This window comes from Artemia sp. Qi Xiang Cuo, chromosome 1, assembly GCF_049724085.1.
Source record: "Artemia sp. Qi Xiang Cuo chromosome 1, ASM4972408v1, whole genome shotgun sequence".
Taxonomy (NCBI): Eukaryota; Metazoa; Arthropoda; class Branchiopoda; order Anostraca; family Artemiidae; genus Artemia; species Artemia sp. Qi Xiang Cuo.
This window is the reverse complement of record NC_142794.1, coordinates 73,959,751-73,974,048: the sequence shown is the minus strand read 5'-3', so window position 1 is coordinate 73,974,048 and position 14,298 is coordinate 73,959,751. Positions and strand designations below refer to the sequence as shown.

The following is a 14,298-nucleotide window of genomic DNA, read 5'->3' as shown; positions in this document are numbered from 1 at the left end:
TAGGCCAAAGTTGAACTGTTTTTCACCAGTGCCACCTCGCACTTGGTTATTATAATTCGATTCTCCAAAGTTCCATACTAGTCTAAAATTATTCCATGAAACTACCTTTATTTATTTTCTTTTTTTTTCTTATTTAATACGTTCAATGTCCCAAACACCTACAAAATAGAAAATAAAACACAAAAATTTAAAATATTCAGAACATTAGAATATCTACATTTTCTCTCTTCTGAAACTAGACAGTGTTTCGGATCTTCATGTTGCAAACGTAACTTTCCCGATCGAGGCTGAGTTTTATACGGATCACAGGCTTCACCGTCCTTCCGGAACGGGTAGTTGTACAATGTCCAGCATTTGATGTAACCTGGTTGGTCTGGTCGTCGGGGGTAACGTCTCTGCAGTTGTTGTCGGGTAAGTCGCTGGGTAAGAAAACTAGTCGGTTTGGTGCCACTGGTGTTGTTACCAGGTAAATTCGGGCAAAACAAACCTCCGAATGGATATTTATATGTTGTTTCTGTATAGGTGTCAATGTCCTGGATATCTGTTTTTCTCAAGCGGATAAATCGGCGATTGCGACTAATCTTACCACCGTTATCTAGAAGTAAGGTATAAGATCTAGAAGAGTATAGGAGGTTTTCAGTTACAACAACTTTTTTCAATTTTTCATTTTCTTGCAGCTCCCCCCAGACCTTTTTTCCTGTTTTAATAGGACTGAGATCTTTGGGTGATCTGTTGTAATACATCTGCTGGATTTTCTGGACATTTGTCCTTATTTGTTCTATCTCCACTGGATTTGTGTATTTTGGCAATAACGTTTGTGCTACAACTGGCAGTATGGACCGAAGTTGTCGATTCATGCTCAACTGCGCTGGAGACTTGAATCCATCTACAGGTTTGTTCCTATACTACAACAATACAAGATATAGATTGTTTCTGCTTTCCAACGTCTTAGCTATTATTCGCTTTGCAGTTTGTATCACTTTCTCACTCATCACCATTCGTCTGTGGATATCGTGGACTCGAGGCTTTGTTTCAATGCTCCACGTTTCTGATCTGGAGGATTGAAGAGTGATCCAACATGAATTGCCCTGCTGGTACATACAGTTGCATGGGGATTGATAATTTAGTTAAAGTTACCTCATTCTAGCATGCTACATTTTCATTGACATTATCTTATCAGGTTGCCAGTTGCTACCAGAAAGTGTAGTTTTGTTAGCAAATCACTTAGCTTTTGATTGTTCTCTGGAGGAGGGGGGAATGCCTTTGTAGGTGGTTCACTACTAGCGTTTCTTTTGGGTCAGTTTTACTTTGCACTAATACTGCCTGTTTATGAATTCTAGCTTTTAAAAATATTGATTGTATGTAGTTTATAATAGTGTATGTTTTTGTATAATAGTTTCCTCCAGGCCAACATAAGGTATTGTTATTGTTATTGTCACATGAAAAAATAGTTTTGATACATAAGATATATTTTACACATTGTCTAAACAGATACACCAATGTATTTGAATGCATTAGAGAATTTATGGGTTTTATTGCAAATTTACAGGTTTAATTACTAGTAAGAGAATAACCATCTGTAATGGGCACATTACCTATTCTTTATTTAAATTCAAAACCGTATTTTAAGCACTGGTGTTATACCAATATCATTTGAAAAATGTATTGCTTAGCTGCGCAGAGACTGACTACACTTAGTGTCACAGCCAGATAGGCCTAGCTTGTATGTTGATCACACTTATACCTACTTGGTATTCTATTTGATCATATTTATCCTTTTTTTTATTATTTTAGTAGGTGTAGCGAGGCTTTTAAAAGCTTCAAAATTTTATAGATGGAAGTAATATTGCACTTTAATAGTAAAGGGCCAAGGTGTTGTAAAGAATTGTATTTCGTGTCCATTAGTATTAATCTGAAAGAAACACCTGAATCTCAGCGCAAATAGAGTGTAAATATGGTAAAGCAGAGATTGATGAAGTTAAAATAAACAACACAAACTACTTTAGTTAGAGAAGGCTATACAAATTAAAAAGTTTTCATTGCCGTTCACAGTTCTGAGAAGTATCTCTTGGGAAAATGATGTATAAAACTAAGTTTTCAGGCAAACAGCTATTAAATTTACTTTTCAGGTGACGTTCCCTGCATAATGCAAGCTAGTTATATCTTCTAGAAAAAATTCAGAGCAATGAAAACTCTCACATCCATTAAAGGACCCAAAAGTCTTCCCCTGATTGGAACGTTGTTGCAATATTCAAGATTTGGTAAATATGTTAAAGTGTATATAATAGAAGTTTACTGTGTGTCAAACTACTTGATCCCCCATACTTTTGCGCCCATTCTCATACATACTTTTTTTTTGTTTTAAAAACATTATTTTCTTCTATGCTGTTTTTTTTTGTTGTCTTCACAGGCAAGGGGATATATATCCAGCAAAGGTATTGTTGTTTTTCAACATTTGAAGCTGTTTTTACATCCAAGTCATCATTTTTGAAAAACTCAAAGAGTATACTTTTGAGCTATCAGGAAAGGTGAACAAATGTGCTAGGAAAGATAACAAGTGTTCTCCTAAAAAAAAATGGCTCTCTTTTGTTATTGAACTGTTTCTTTGTAAGAAATATTAGAAAACTAGATATGTTGCTCGTTAAAAACAGCATAGAGCATAAGCCCATTGAATAAATTAATTTACTTGGCTAAGTGAGGCTATGAGGAAGTGCAAAAAAAATAACAGGTTTAATTTTAGATTTTTTACAGCTTAGATAAAAAGTGAATAAAACCATCAGCAAAAGTCAAACAAGAAAAGGTTAAAACCCCATGACTACAAACAATGAGGATTTTAAAACAAATAAGCTTGCTAAAAGAGCTTGAAAAAGCATATTAAGATAAAGCAACTTTCAAAATGAGTGGCTGGGGAGTATTACATAGCTGAGGCTTTGAAGGTCTTGTAATTTTGGTGTAGAGCATGACTATTATCTTTGTTGCTTTTTGTTATTGTTGATTTTATTATTACTACTGTATAGATCAGATCAAAATAAAAACCATGTCTCTTATTTGAGGAAGCGAACTGTAGATGGCAAGTTTTTCCTAAATTTTTCTCTGAAGATTAAACTCTCCTATCTTTTCGTGGAAAGTTTTTGTCTTTTAGGTTTGTCATGTAATATCGGACTCGCAGAGGAAGCTTGGATTATGTCTTTAAATAGCCTGAAATCATAAGTATTTATCTATTTTAGGATTACTGGAAATGATTCTCCGAAATTGATCTCAAAACCTGAAATTAAATAATTTTAATATAAAATTTTTAATTGTGACGCCTAGTATTTTCGTCGAGTAATGCTATCAGCATTCATAAGAAGAAATGAAACTGAGTCACATACAAATTTTTATTGTTTTGCGAAAAAAGAAAATTGTAAAAAGTTTTCTGTCATTAGTTTCCTTTGCATCCTAGAAGTTGTTTTTTTCTGGATAAACTAGAGTTTTTTTTGACATGGAAAAATAGCTCATGATCTTCTAAGAACTGTGGCTTACATTACTACAGCTTTTACTACCAGGGTGTTATCCAGTATTTTTTTTTTGGGGGGGGGGGCTGTCAAAAGAATGAAGAAGATGTGGTTAACGTCCCAAGGAGTTTGTCTCAACAGTGTCAAATAAGTTTGTCTTCCTACCTACAATTTTAAGACTAATTTACTGTTTGGAAATGTATTCTGGGGAAGGGAGTCAAACCCAGTAATCCCCCTCCCCACTGATATGACTGAGACTACTACTACTATAAAGTAATCATTGAACCATACTGCCTGAGGCTAATACAGTAGCACATGTTCTTCTCCCTACTGCATCATTATCTAGAGCTTCGTTCTTAACTCCTTCCTTTGCAGTCTCTAAGACCCTTGCATTGTATCCTCTTAATTTTTCTGTTTTCTTTCTTGGACGTACTGCCTATCATGCGGCCCCATGGGATTACCCAAAACTATAACTTTCTGGTAAGCGGTTCTGTCTCACCTGCAACACATGACTAGCTTTTTTTTACCCCCTTAACCGCGGTTTGGTGCTATCTATTGTTTTGTGTATGACCGTTCAAACGACAACCATTAACTCTACGTAATAAATTATTTAAATACAAACTGTCCTGATAGAATAAACTTATACTACTTAAACTACGGCAAATTTACATAATTTGATGTTTCTTAAGAAAAATCCTTTGGTGATTTCGTGTTGAATTTTTTTCTTGACGAACTGAGCACATTCTGACTAAGTAATGTAAAGTGCGTTTGTTCCCAAGATAAACACCTTTAGGGACCAAGTTACCTCGGATACTTCCAGCATATGATATTATCTCTATTTGAAAAAAAAGTATGTATTGCCTGTCAGTTGCTGTAAAAATTTGGACATTGAACTAATAAGTTCTAATGTCTTGGAGATTTCTATTTTGAAAATTTTCCCTTTTTGGGATGCCTAATATATTTAAGTCCAGTGATGGTTTGAGATGTTTGACATAGTCTTGCAGTTTCTTATAAATGAGAAAATGAAGCAAAGTCATAGAAACAATTTCTAAAGTTATTATCTTGATACAAATCTTGATTATGAAAGAACTGGAACTTAGGAATATCGTTCAAACACTTTTTCATTTGCCTGTTTCAAACAGTTAGAGGTAATGAACTGTAAGTAATGAGTGACATGGTTCAATAGTAACCGAAACTCTAAAAAACAGAATTTTGATATCAATAGACATTTCAAAATAATCTGCTTATTGTGCTGATTCCAAATATATAAGATCCATCGAGTTAAGTTTATCTATCACAGGCTAGGAGTTTCAGAGTACCATCAAATTCAGAGTATCAGAGAACCCTATTTTAGAGGTCTCAAGCTCACATCTTCAAAAATGTGGAATTTTGCTTTTTTTGGCCAAAAGAAAGATCACTGATGCTTGTTTGTTTATTTGTTTGTTTTCCTCGGGAGTAATCGTATTGAACTAGTGGTCTGAGAATATCGGCAGAGGGCTCACTCGAAGGGAAATTAAAAATTCTAGTGCCGTTTTTAAGTGACGAAAGAAATTGGGGGGCAGCCAATCCCCCTCCTTCGGCTGTTTTTTCCCCAAAGTCGTTTGATCAAAATTTCGAGAGAGCTATATTTTTCAGCATAGTTGAGTGGTCCAATAGCTATGCCTTTGGAGATAATATGGCCGCACACAGCTCCTGGGGAACGGTTTATTAGTTATGAAATTTGCCCATTGTTTACGTATAAAACGTGTTATTGGGAAGTGTGCATACATTTTTGGGTGGGGGGAGGGTGGATTTTCCATGGGAAAAAGTTTCCGTGGGAAGGGAAGTTTTTGTGGGTTGAACTTTTCAGAGAAAATTATACACTGGGGGAATTCGCCAGAATTCCTATATAAGGCTCTTTTTATTTGTCTTACGTTTTCTTTGCCAACTCAATTTTACATATGGAAATGTTATTGGTAATTGGGTGAATTTTCACCGAGATTCAATTGTCTAGAGGATTTTTTCTATGGACAGGGAGTTGGATTTTCCAGCATTGTTTAAAAAATTATCAGAAATTTAATAATAAAAAAAATTCAACTGAAAGGAAGGAGAAACATTGAAACTTAAAACAAATAGAAATTACCTCGTTCTTTCCGCTAATGTTCGACTTTTAGTTTCAATTCTTTAAGGAAAACTCCTGAAACACAAGAGTTGTTGGATTGGAACAATAAGAAGTTTTTCTAAAAGTACTACAAACTTTAGACTGAAGAGCTAGGTATTGAAGAGGGGGCTACCCCGTTAAAACATAATAAAATCAGTTCGTCTTTAAGTTTTAATGTTACTCCTTACTTTCAGCTGAAAAAACTTGTTTTTTATGTAATTTTGGAAAGCGATTCTTTTTTTATATATTTTCATTAGTCTGTCCTATAAGCCAGCTTTGCTTTCCAATAGATGTTAATGATTTGCAATTTTTGCTGTTAAGATATGGTTTGTCGTGAACACAGTTTATAGACAGTAAGCTTATCGCAGATCATTTCTGGTCTTCGTTCTCGGTGCGAACAAAAAGCTCCTCCCACTTATTTCTGCATTGGCGGATTAGTCTGTTTTCGTCAATCACTGAGAAATGGTAACCAAGGGCATTATTCGTAATTGCGAAAGCAGAAAAAAAACTTGGTGAGCCAGCCAAGTGGTTTGCAAGTGTCCCATCTCACAGGTATGAATTATTTTATATACAAATTATGACTTAATCTATTATTTACATCCAGTGGACTCAATTGATCGGCCTATGTAGGATTTTATAAAAAAGGGGGCGGGGGGGGGGGGGGTTGATGAAATTTGTTAAAATAAGGAATTTTTTCTTCTTCTAATAACTGGTGGAGTAGGTGTGATGGTTTCAGGGGCGGATCCAGGATTTTTTTGGGGGGTGGCGCAAAACAGGTGGATCCGATAAACTTTCGATAGGAGCAAATTTAATTAAGGCAAACTTCCGTTAATTAGGTAAATTACGCTACTTTAGACTACTATAGGGGGGGCACCCCTCGCGCCCCCCCCCCCTCTGGATCCGCCACCGGATGGTTTATCATTTTTTTTTCGTAAAGTTTTCGTAGTATATATATATATATATATATATATATATATATATATATATATATATATATATATATATATATATATATATATATATATATATATATATATATATATATATATATATTTATATATTTATATCGGCGCGTACAAACAGCTCCTCTCATTTGATCTGCCATCAGCGGTCCAATTACCCTGGAACACGTATTTTGGCAGAAACTTTCTCAAAATGCCTTTGAAACCAACTTGAGACTTAAAAACCTATTTTTAATTCCTAAAAACATCTAATAATAACATTACACTACTAACTACCGGTTTTCATGTATGTATTGGAATAAATTAATTTAAAATTAGTTTCTTTAATATTAGTGTTCCAACGTTGAAGCCAAGTTTCGCGTCCAAGAGAAATCTGACTTGTCTACCCGTGAAAAGATCTGACTTGGCTTATGTTTATATCTGCAAAAACGTTCTCCGGAGCACTCGCACCCCGGTCCGGGTTTTTATAATGGGTGAGATAGAGAATGATCATACTGCTAATTATATAAACTGTGGTCGTGAACAACCGCCTTAATTTTATTGGGCTAATAGTGATAGACCTGATTTCTTCTTGATAACTTATCCAACTTGAAATATTTCAGGTGAATATTCATTTGACCATCTGGATAAAAGTGGTTTAAAGAAGTATGAGCGATATGGAAGCATGGTTTACGAGCAAATACTACCTAGCGTCAATTTATTATTCCTTTATAACCCAGAAGATATTGAGTCCATGTTTGAACAAGATGGAAAGTTCCCGAGTCGAAGATCTCATACAGCCTTAGAAAAATACAGGAAAGATAATGCGAATCTATATAATACCGGAGGTTTGTTAACGACGTAAGTTGTTTCCTACTGATCTAAGAACTTTAAAAAAATCACGATAACAGGTAAAATGGAAGGATAAGCGCCCTTTCTTTTTAATAATCGACGCTTTGCTTTTCATAACCTGCTACAGAATTGTATTAAAAGTAATGTTTACGAAGCGTTTTTTGAAATGTTTAATAGAGCCACTGGACATAAACAGTTTTTTAATTTGAGTTTTTCATATGAGTTTTTCAATTCTTCATTGAAAAAAGGAAAATATTTTCTAAAAATCTTCCAATCAACTCCTAAAATTGGCTACCGAAGTTCCGCTGAGTGCTATGAATATTCAAATTTTGCTACAAACATCCATTTAGTTTTAAAAATCGATATTAAACGACGCAAACTTAATCCGAATTTCGAAGAACAAAACAATTCCCAGTAAAGATGACTTTGTCAAGAGAGTGAAAAATAGAAATTTCAAGACAAAAGATTTAGCTTTAATGACCATATCCATCCTCAAGAGATTGAAAAAAACTGGAAAAAATCATTAAACTAATCTACGCTCAAAGGCTCATCTATTTAGAAAAAAAATGCTGGGTTTTATCATAATTTTGGAAAATTTAGTCAATCAAGATTTCCTGAAGAGCACTTAGATCTGCCAGCCTCACCAAAATTCAAATTGAATGAGCTTTAGTTTTGGCTAGATCTAGTTTTCCATGCTTCCTAAACTGTATTATAGACGGATTGGGTTTCAAGCAATCTAGAATATTAGAATTGGCAGAACATTTTGTTTTATTTATGGTGAATGGGCTTTCGTCTGAATTAGATTAAAAAAAAAACCTGGTTTATGAAATTTAAGCAGAGAGTGACATTAAAACTTTAAACGGAAAGAGCTTATCCCATAGCTGAGGATGCTTAATACAAGTACCTAAGAGGCGCTACTCTCTCCTTAAATTTCTTGAATTGTATTTTGTAGCCTATATTGACATTGAATTCGATACTGATAGTCCTGGAATTCTGTCTCATTGAATTTTGGACGTTTTATTTTCCAGGTTGCCGTTCTTCCAACGACGTGTCATTTTCAAGAGTTGTGAATTCGCAAATTTTTTTTGGGGGGGGGGGTCGTCTCCTAGGCAGACTTCAAATTCACACATTTAACAGATTGAGCACTTCAAAACTGGTTACAAAGATGACAATTTTTCTTTCTATTACATTTTGTTCTAGTTGATAGACACTCTAAGTTTAATTAAGGATGACCAACATAAAAAAAATTATTTTCCACATTCTCCTATATTATCCTAATTTATTCAAATTAGCCATTGTTATAACTCTAAAACTCTGTAAAGAATGACGTCGTCAGTTTTAATGAGTACTTTCCCGATACTATAGGACGATTGTTTTGATACGATCGCCCCTGGAAAAAAGTTCCCAAATTCGTGACCTATCTAGAAGGTTTTTTTCAGGCCAGAAAGTGTTAGTATGCCATGGCCTAGGTACTCCTCTTTCCTGTTAGAAAAGAGCCAAAACAATAATAGAGTTATTCTGTAGATGTTAGTATTATTGGATAAACGGTCCATAATAACGATTCATTTCCTTGTGAACTGCGCGTATGCTAAGAAATTAATGGTGTACCAAGCGTCAGTGTGGCCTCTGTGACTGGCATGCTACATAAATATCCTTTTATTAGTTTTCTGAATTTTTTTTACACTTCGGGCCTTTTAGGTCAAAACTGCTGAATTGCGTGCCAACCTGATAGAATGCGTCATTTTCTTGAGGTCTTATCTCTTTTATTGCTTAAAAACGTTACTAGATCTTTAAAATGTCTGATCGAATGAGCTTACCTTCAAATTTCTACAGCTTGCTGGATTGATTTTGCATCCTTGGGAAAAGCACGCATGTGTGACTAGCCTTCTGTGAGAAATTTTATGTTTTGGAGACTCTGGCTTTAAAGTTCTCATATGCATTGAACTCTATTATAAATTTTTGACCAAGATTTTTATGACCAAGCTTTGATGAGCAACTTTGAAAGTTGTGCACGTGTAGAGTCCCCCTAAGTAGTAAATTTTGTTGGACATATTGTAATCTCGTTATTGTAATATTATATTGTAATCGTTAACAATATTGTAATATTGTAACTTTGTTTTTCTTAGAGTTTTGGTTTCTGTTGACGGCTGTCGCTATTCACCTACAGTCCACCCCTACGGACTGTTTCACCAAAGGCTCTCTCGAATGTGAGGAAGGTTACCACTCCCTTCTTTAACCCACATCTTTTATGTTTTTACTGTTGAGTTTAGTATTCGTGTAACAAAGCCTCGAGAATGGCAATTATTAATAAGAAAGTGCTCCCGTCAAATATTTGAAAATTAAAATAAAAATTGATTAAAAAAAAATATCAAAAGTGAATTGTAGGGTCAAAATTTTCATGGTTTTCAAGGCGAGCTTTGTGAAGAAATCATTGTTATTGAAATACCTCCATGGACGTTGGCGGGGGGTCAGGGGGCAATGCCCCGCGTCCCTCTGGGAAGCAGGAATACATTAAAAAATTATATGAATAGGATAGGATAAAGGATAAAGATCCTCCTGAGCCATTGCTGGCGCATAGGGTGTCGAGTCGACGTTTCAGTTGCTGGGTGTTTTTACTGGGACAAGTAGCAAGCTTGTCGCCCATCCTTGCTGCAGCGGGGATCAAATTCCTCTCTAATCCTTCACAACAACAAAGCTCCTAGTGGCACTCGCCTCTAGGGCGGGACTCATGGTACTCCTACCTGTTCCACTTTTGTCCCATTTACAAATATGTTAGGTTTGATGTTGCAGCGAAAAGAAAAGTTTATGTAATAACAAAGGACTTATTACCCAGCGCCACCCCTTGTAAAGGCTAAGTCGAAAAACATTCTTGGGAATGAAGTGAAATCTACTATGAATTTCCTCTTCCCCCCCCCCCCAAAAAAAAAAAAAAAATAATCCTATATTTATCGGAGGGCTCACTGAGCGTTATGACATTTCGGCATAAGAAAAATTTTCAGCTTCAGGCATCCTCATCTTTCTACACAAAGACTATCCACGCCTCCTCCATAATAGCTGATGGGCAATAATAGACCAATAAGCACAATTTTTTCAAGCCTCAAATGAATCAGTGAAATTAAACTTTACATGATTGTCTATATTAACTGTTTATTTTGTGTGTATTGCATGCATGTTTAGGAATGAATGTGCAGCCGGGGTGGCATTACTGCTTCTGAAACTGGGAAGCTGTATAAGCAGCCTTTTGCAAATTTAAAATCGATTGACTCTCTGACGATTTTCACTAGATAGCTTTTTGACCATGGTTGGGCCAAAAGTTTTGTTTTTTGAAAATGCCACTTTACAGTGGCACAATGTCTAGTAATTAAGAAAAAAGGCACGGGCGCTTTTTTTTTTCGTCCTAAAGAGCCATCTCTAGATATCGTAGGCTGTTTGGTTCTACACGATCATTCATTGAAAAAAAAAGAATAAAAAATGTAACTGTGACCATCATTCCCAGAAAAACGCAGAATTTCTTATTCTGTTCGAGAGGGGATTGAAAAATCTGTACATGGTTTCTCTGATATGCTTCATTTGACGGTTCATTTCTCTACTTTTTTGAGGGTTTCCCCCCAAATTTACATAATTGTCTTTATGAACCGTTAATTTTGTATGTATTGCGTGCATATTTAGGAATGAATGGACAGCAAGAGCGGAATTACTGCTTCTGAAACTGGGAAGCTGTATAAGCAGTCTTCTGATAGTTTTAATTCGACTTGCTTTTGGTGAATTTTAACTCGAGCGCTTCCGTTTTTCGTCCCAATGAGCCATTTTTTAATCGCATTACGAAAATCACTTGTGTCGCGAGCATGAAAGACTGTGGTGTTCTTGACTACTACTTAGTTAATCCATTGCCTACGTTCAATTTTGTGTAAGGCTATTTTCCATGAAAGTTTATCAGTAATATGACAAGAATTAGTTGTTAAGGTTCAATACACAATTTGGACGCCATTTACATTTTAAAACGCCCAACACATTGTTAGTCTTTAGTTCAATTTCTTTGGCGCCCGAGGCTACATTCCCTCCCCTAAAATGGCTTAGCAACCACTAGAACTAATTTTACGAGGGAGATATATTTGCTCTCTAACATTTTTGAACATAATTTATTTATGATTTGGACTACATCATTTTATTTTGTAAATATATTTACCCATAAAACAAGAATTTCTCAATACTCAATGTGGTTTTATTCTACCCTCTGTTGGATTCCCTTTGTTCATCCCGCTGAGGATAGCTGGCTCCCAACCCGTTGCACTTCGTGGCTGAAGGGTTGTGTAAAAGAGAGCAGTACCGCCGATTTGGAGTATAAATTCTTGAGACGCACACCTCCTTTACCCTATTTTACACTGTTAATTGCAATATGAAGCTCAGATTTTCGCACGCTCTCTCTTACATTTTGAAAAGTAATTTTTTGTGATTTTAACTATATCATTTTATAAGCCTTGTTATCCATAGAATAAAAATTGCTTACTACTCAATTTTGTTTAATTCTACCGTCTGTTGGTTTTTCCCTTTTCATCCCACTTTGGAAAGCTGGCTCCCAGCCCTTCGTTGTACTTCTAGGTTAAAGGGTCATAAAACTGAGTTTGGAAACGCCGGTATGGAGTATTAAGTCTTTTGAAGCACCCCTCCTTTATTCCACATTAGACCCTTTATTGGAAAATAAGTTGGCCACCCCCAAAATCTCTTTGAATATACGACAATGGTGTCATCCATCAGACACTTTCTTGTTTTCCATATTTGATGGATGACTGGCCTCTTTTCTTTTTCTCCCTGCTAACTTTTATTAATGTTTTATTTATCTTACAACTTTTGATTTTCTGATGTGGCAGCCAACTTTTATATACATTTTAGTCTGTGTTTAATAATTCGTGGGCTCTTTCTTAAGACTTTACTTTTCAGCAATGGTCCGGAATGGCGAAGGCTTCGTTTAGCTTTCCAAAAGTCCTTGGGTACCAATCAAGCGATACGTGGTTACCTTTCTGCTGTTGATCAAGTCGCCTCAGAATTTGTGGATACTGTTCAAGAAAAAAAAGTATACGAGAATTTCCTCGAAGAATTGTCAAATGTTTTTCTGGAGTGTGAGTAACTTATTCTGAATTTGATTCAGTAATTCTAGCTATTAGCGTTTCTCGTTTTGTTAAGCATTTTTCGCCTTCAATTTTAGTTTTGGAGAGTTGAAATCTATGAAATAGAACCTAACAGAACTTTTTATAAACTCTCAAATGCCTTCGAAATTCACGTTAAATTTTAAGAGGTTTCATGGTTTGTTATGCTCTAGAATTTGAGAATAATATTCGGTTACTTATATTTCAATAGTATGACTACTATTCTTGAAAAAAGGACTAAATTTCTTTCAATAACATTCAATTTAATTAAAATATAATTGTAATTATTATGGGAAATTGTTTCTGCTGGTCTTGGTCTAACATGACGCTTGAATTTTCTTTGAAACGATTCTTTTTCGGCAAGTTTTTTTAATTCATTTCTGTTCGTTTTTTATTGCCAAAGTTTTTAGTTTTCCAACATTCCCCATTTCAACATCAAATTTTCAAAACATATGAGTAATCTTTTTTCAGCATTAAAGTTTTAAAATTCATCATCTTCCTCAACATTCTCTGAAAGTAGTCACAAGCAGATTTAGTAGCAATTGCAAGCACTCTTAGTCACAGTTTAAAATTGCCAAAGTTGGAAGCAGCAACAGTTGCAGTCTCAACCATTCTCATTTTAAGCCGCAATACTCGTAGTAGTAGTTGTTGTAGAAGTGGCTTTGAAAGTTTCAGCTTAATACCTTTACCCGTTCCTAAGGTATTGCAGATACGCCTTATTGATAACTTTCAACCAGATAATTCCTTTTGATTTAACTCACAACCCTTCAACATTTTCCAAAAATTCGCCTCAATACCTTTAATCTTTTTGGACAGACCCAGGAAGAAACATTCTCCCCCTTTCCTAATGATAAATCCTGCATATAAAAAATACCAAGTGGCATGATTTGCATTCCTTGCCATGGGGGCTGTCGGGGCATGGCATCCCTAGAAGCATAGCTTTTGGACGTTGTGGCTTTTTTGAATATCAATTAAAAAAAATTTTCCAAAAAATAAGTTTTTCAAAGAAAAGTAAAGGCTATTTTAAACTTAAGCTCAGCAGATACAAATACCTTTTAAAATTCAAACTCAAAACGACCAGAAATTACTATTAAAGAATAAATGAAACCCAAAACGAAGAGAAATTAAATAAACAATCACAGCAAAAACATACAACAAGTAATAATATAAATGAATAAATAAATCTTAAAGCGAGTAATGCTTAGATTGAATATGAATATCAAGCTTAAAACGAAAAAAAATATTTTGCTGTTAAAGTATAAATGAAACTCAAAACGAACAAAAATTAAATGAACAATCAATGCAAACAAACATACAATAGATACTAATATAAATGAAAAATAAATCTTAAAACGAGTGAAACTTAAATTGAATGTGCAAATCAAGCTTGAAACGAACAAAAATCTCTACAAACAAGGTGGGTGTGACCTCCATCTCTCACTGTGAAAGTCTAAAAACTTATGCGTCATTGGCGTTTTACTGAAAACCAATATTATGACAAATATTTTCTTTTGTACTTAATATTAAAAATAAACATTAAAATTATAGTAGCATTTTGAACTGACGAGCTTTCAGCAATTAATATTATTATACATCAAATATTCAGTTTAATTTATTAGCTATTTTTAAAGTTGCTAAGGACGAATACAGTTTCACTACAAACAAGTGTTTGGATACTGCCTCCTTTCCTAACTGTAAATAAAAACCAAAAGCCCACTGCGTCATTG

At 34.8% G+C, this 14,298-nt stretch overlaps 1 protein-coding gene across 8 annotated transcripts in view; it reads left to right on the top strand.

The window, feature by feature from the left end:
- The window catches only part of LOC148956708 (cytochrome P450 302a1, mitochondrial-like), a 98,308-nt gene that overhangs the window by 33,514 nt on the left and 50,496 nt on the right, over positions 1 to 14,298 (top strand). For 7 of the 8 annotated variants that reach the window (XM_089086955.1, XM_089086914.1, XM_089086929.1 and 4 more), the window contains 3 exons: positions 2,130 to 2,261; positions 7,199 to 7,436; positions 12,366 to 12,544. In XM_089086955.1, the coding sequence (XP_088943081.1) occupies positions 2,186 to 2,261; positions 7,199 to 7,436; positions 12,366 to 12,544 (493 nt within the window). In that variant the 5' untranslated portion in view covers positions 2,130 to 2,185. The remainder of the gene's footprint in view (positions 1 to 2,129; positions 2,262 to 7,198; positions 7,437 to 12,365; positions 12,545 to 14,298) is intronic. The other variant, XM_089086945.1, reaches the window with a different exon arrangement.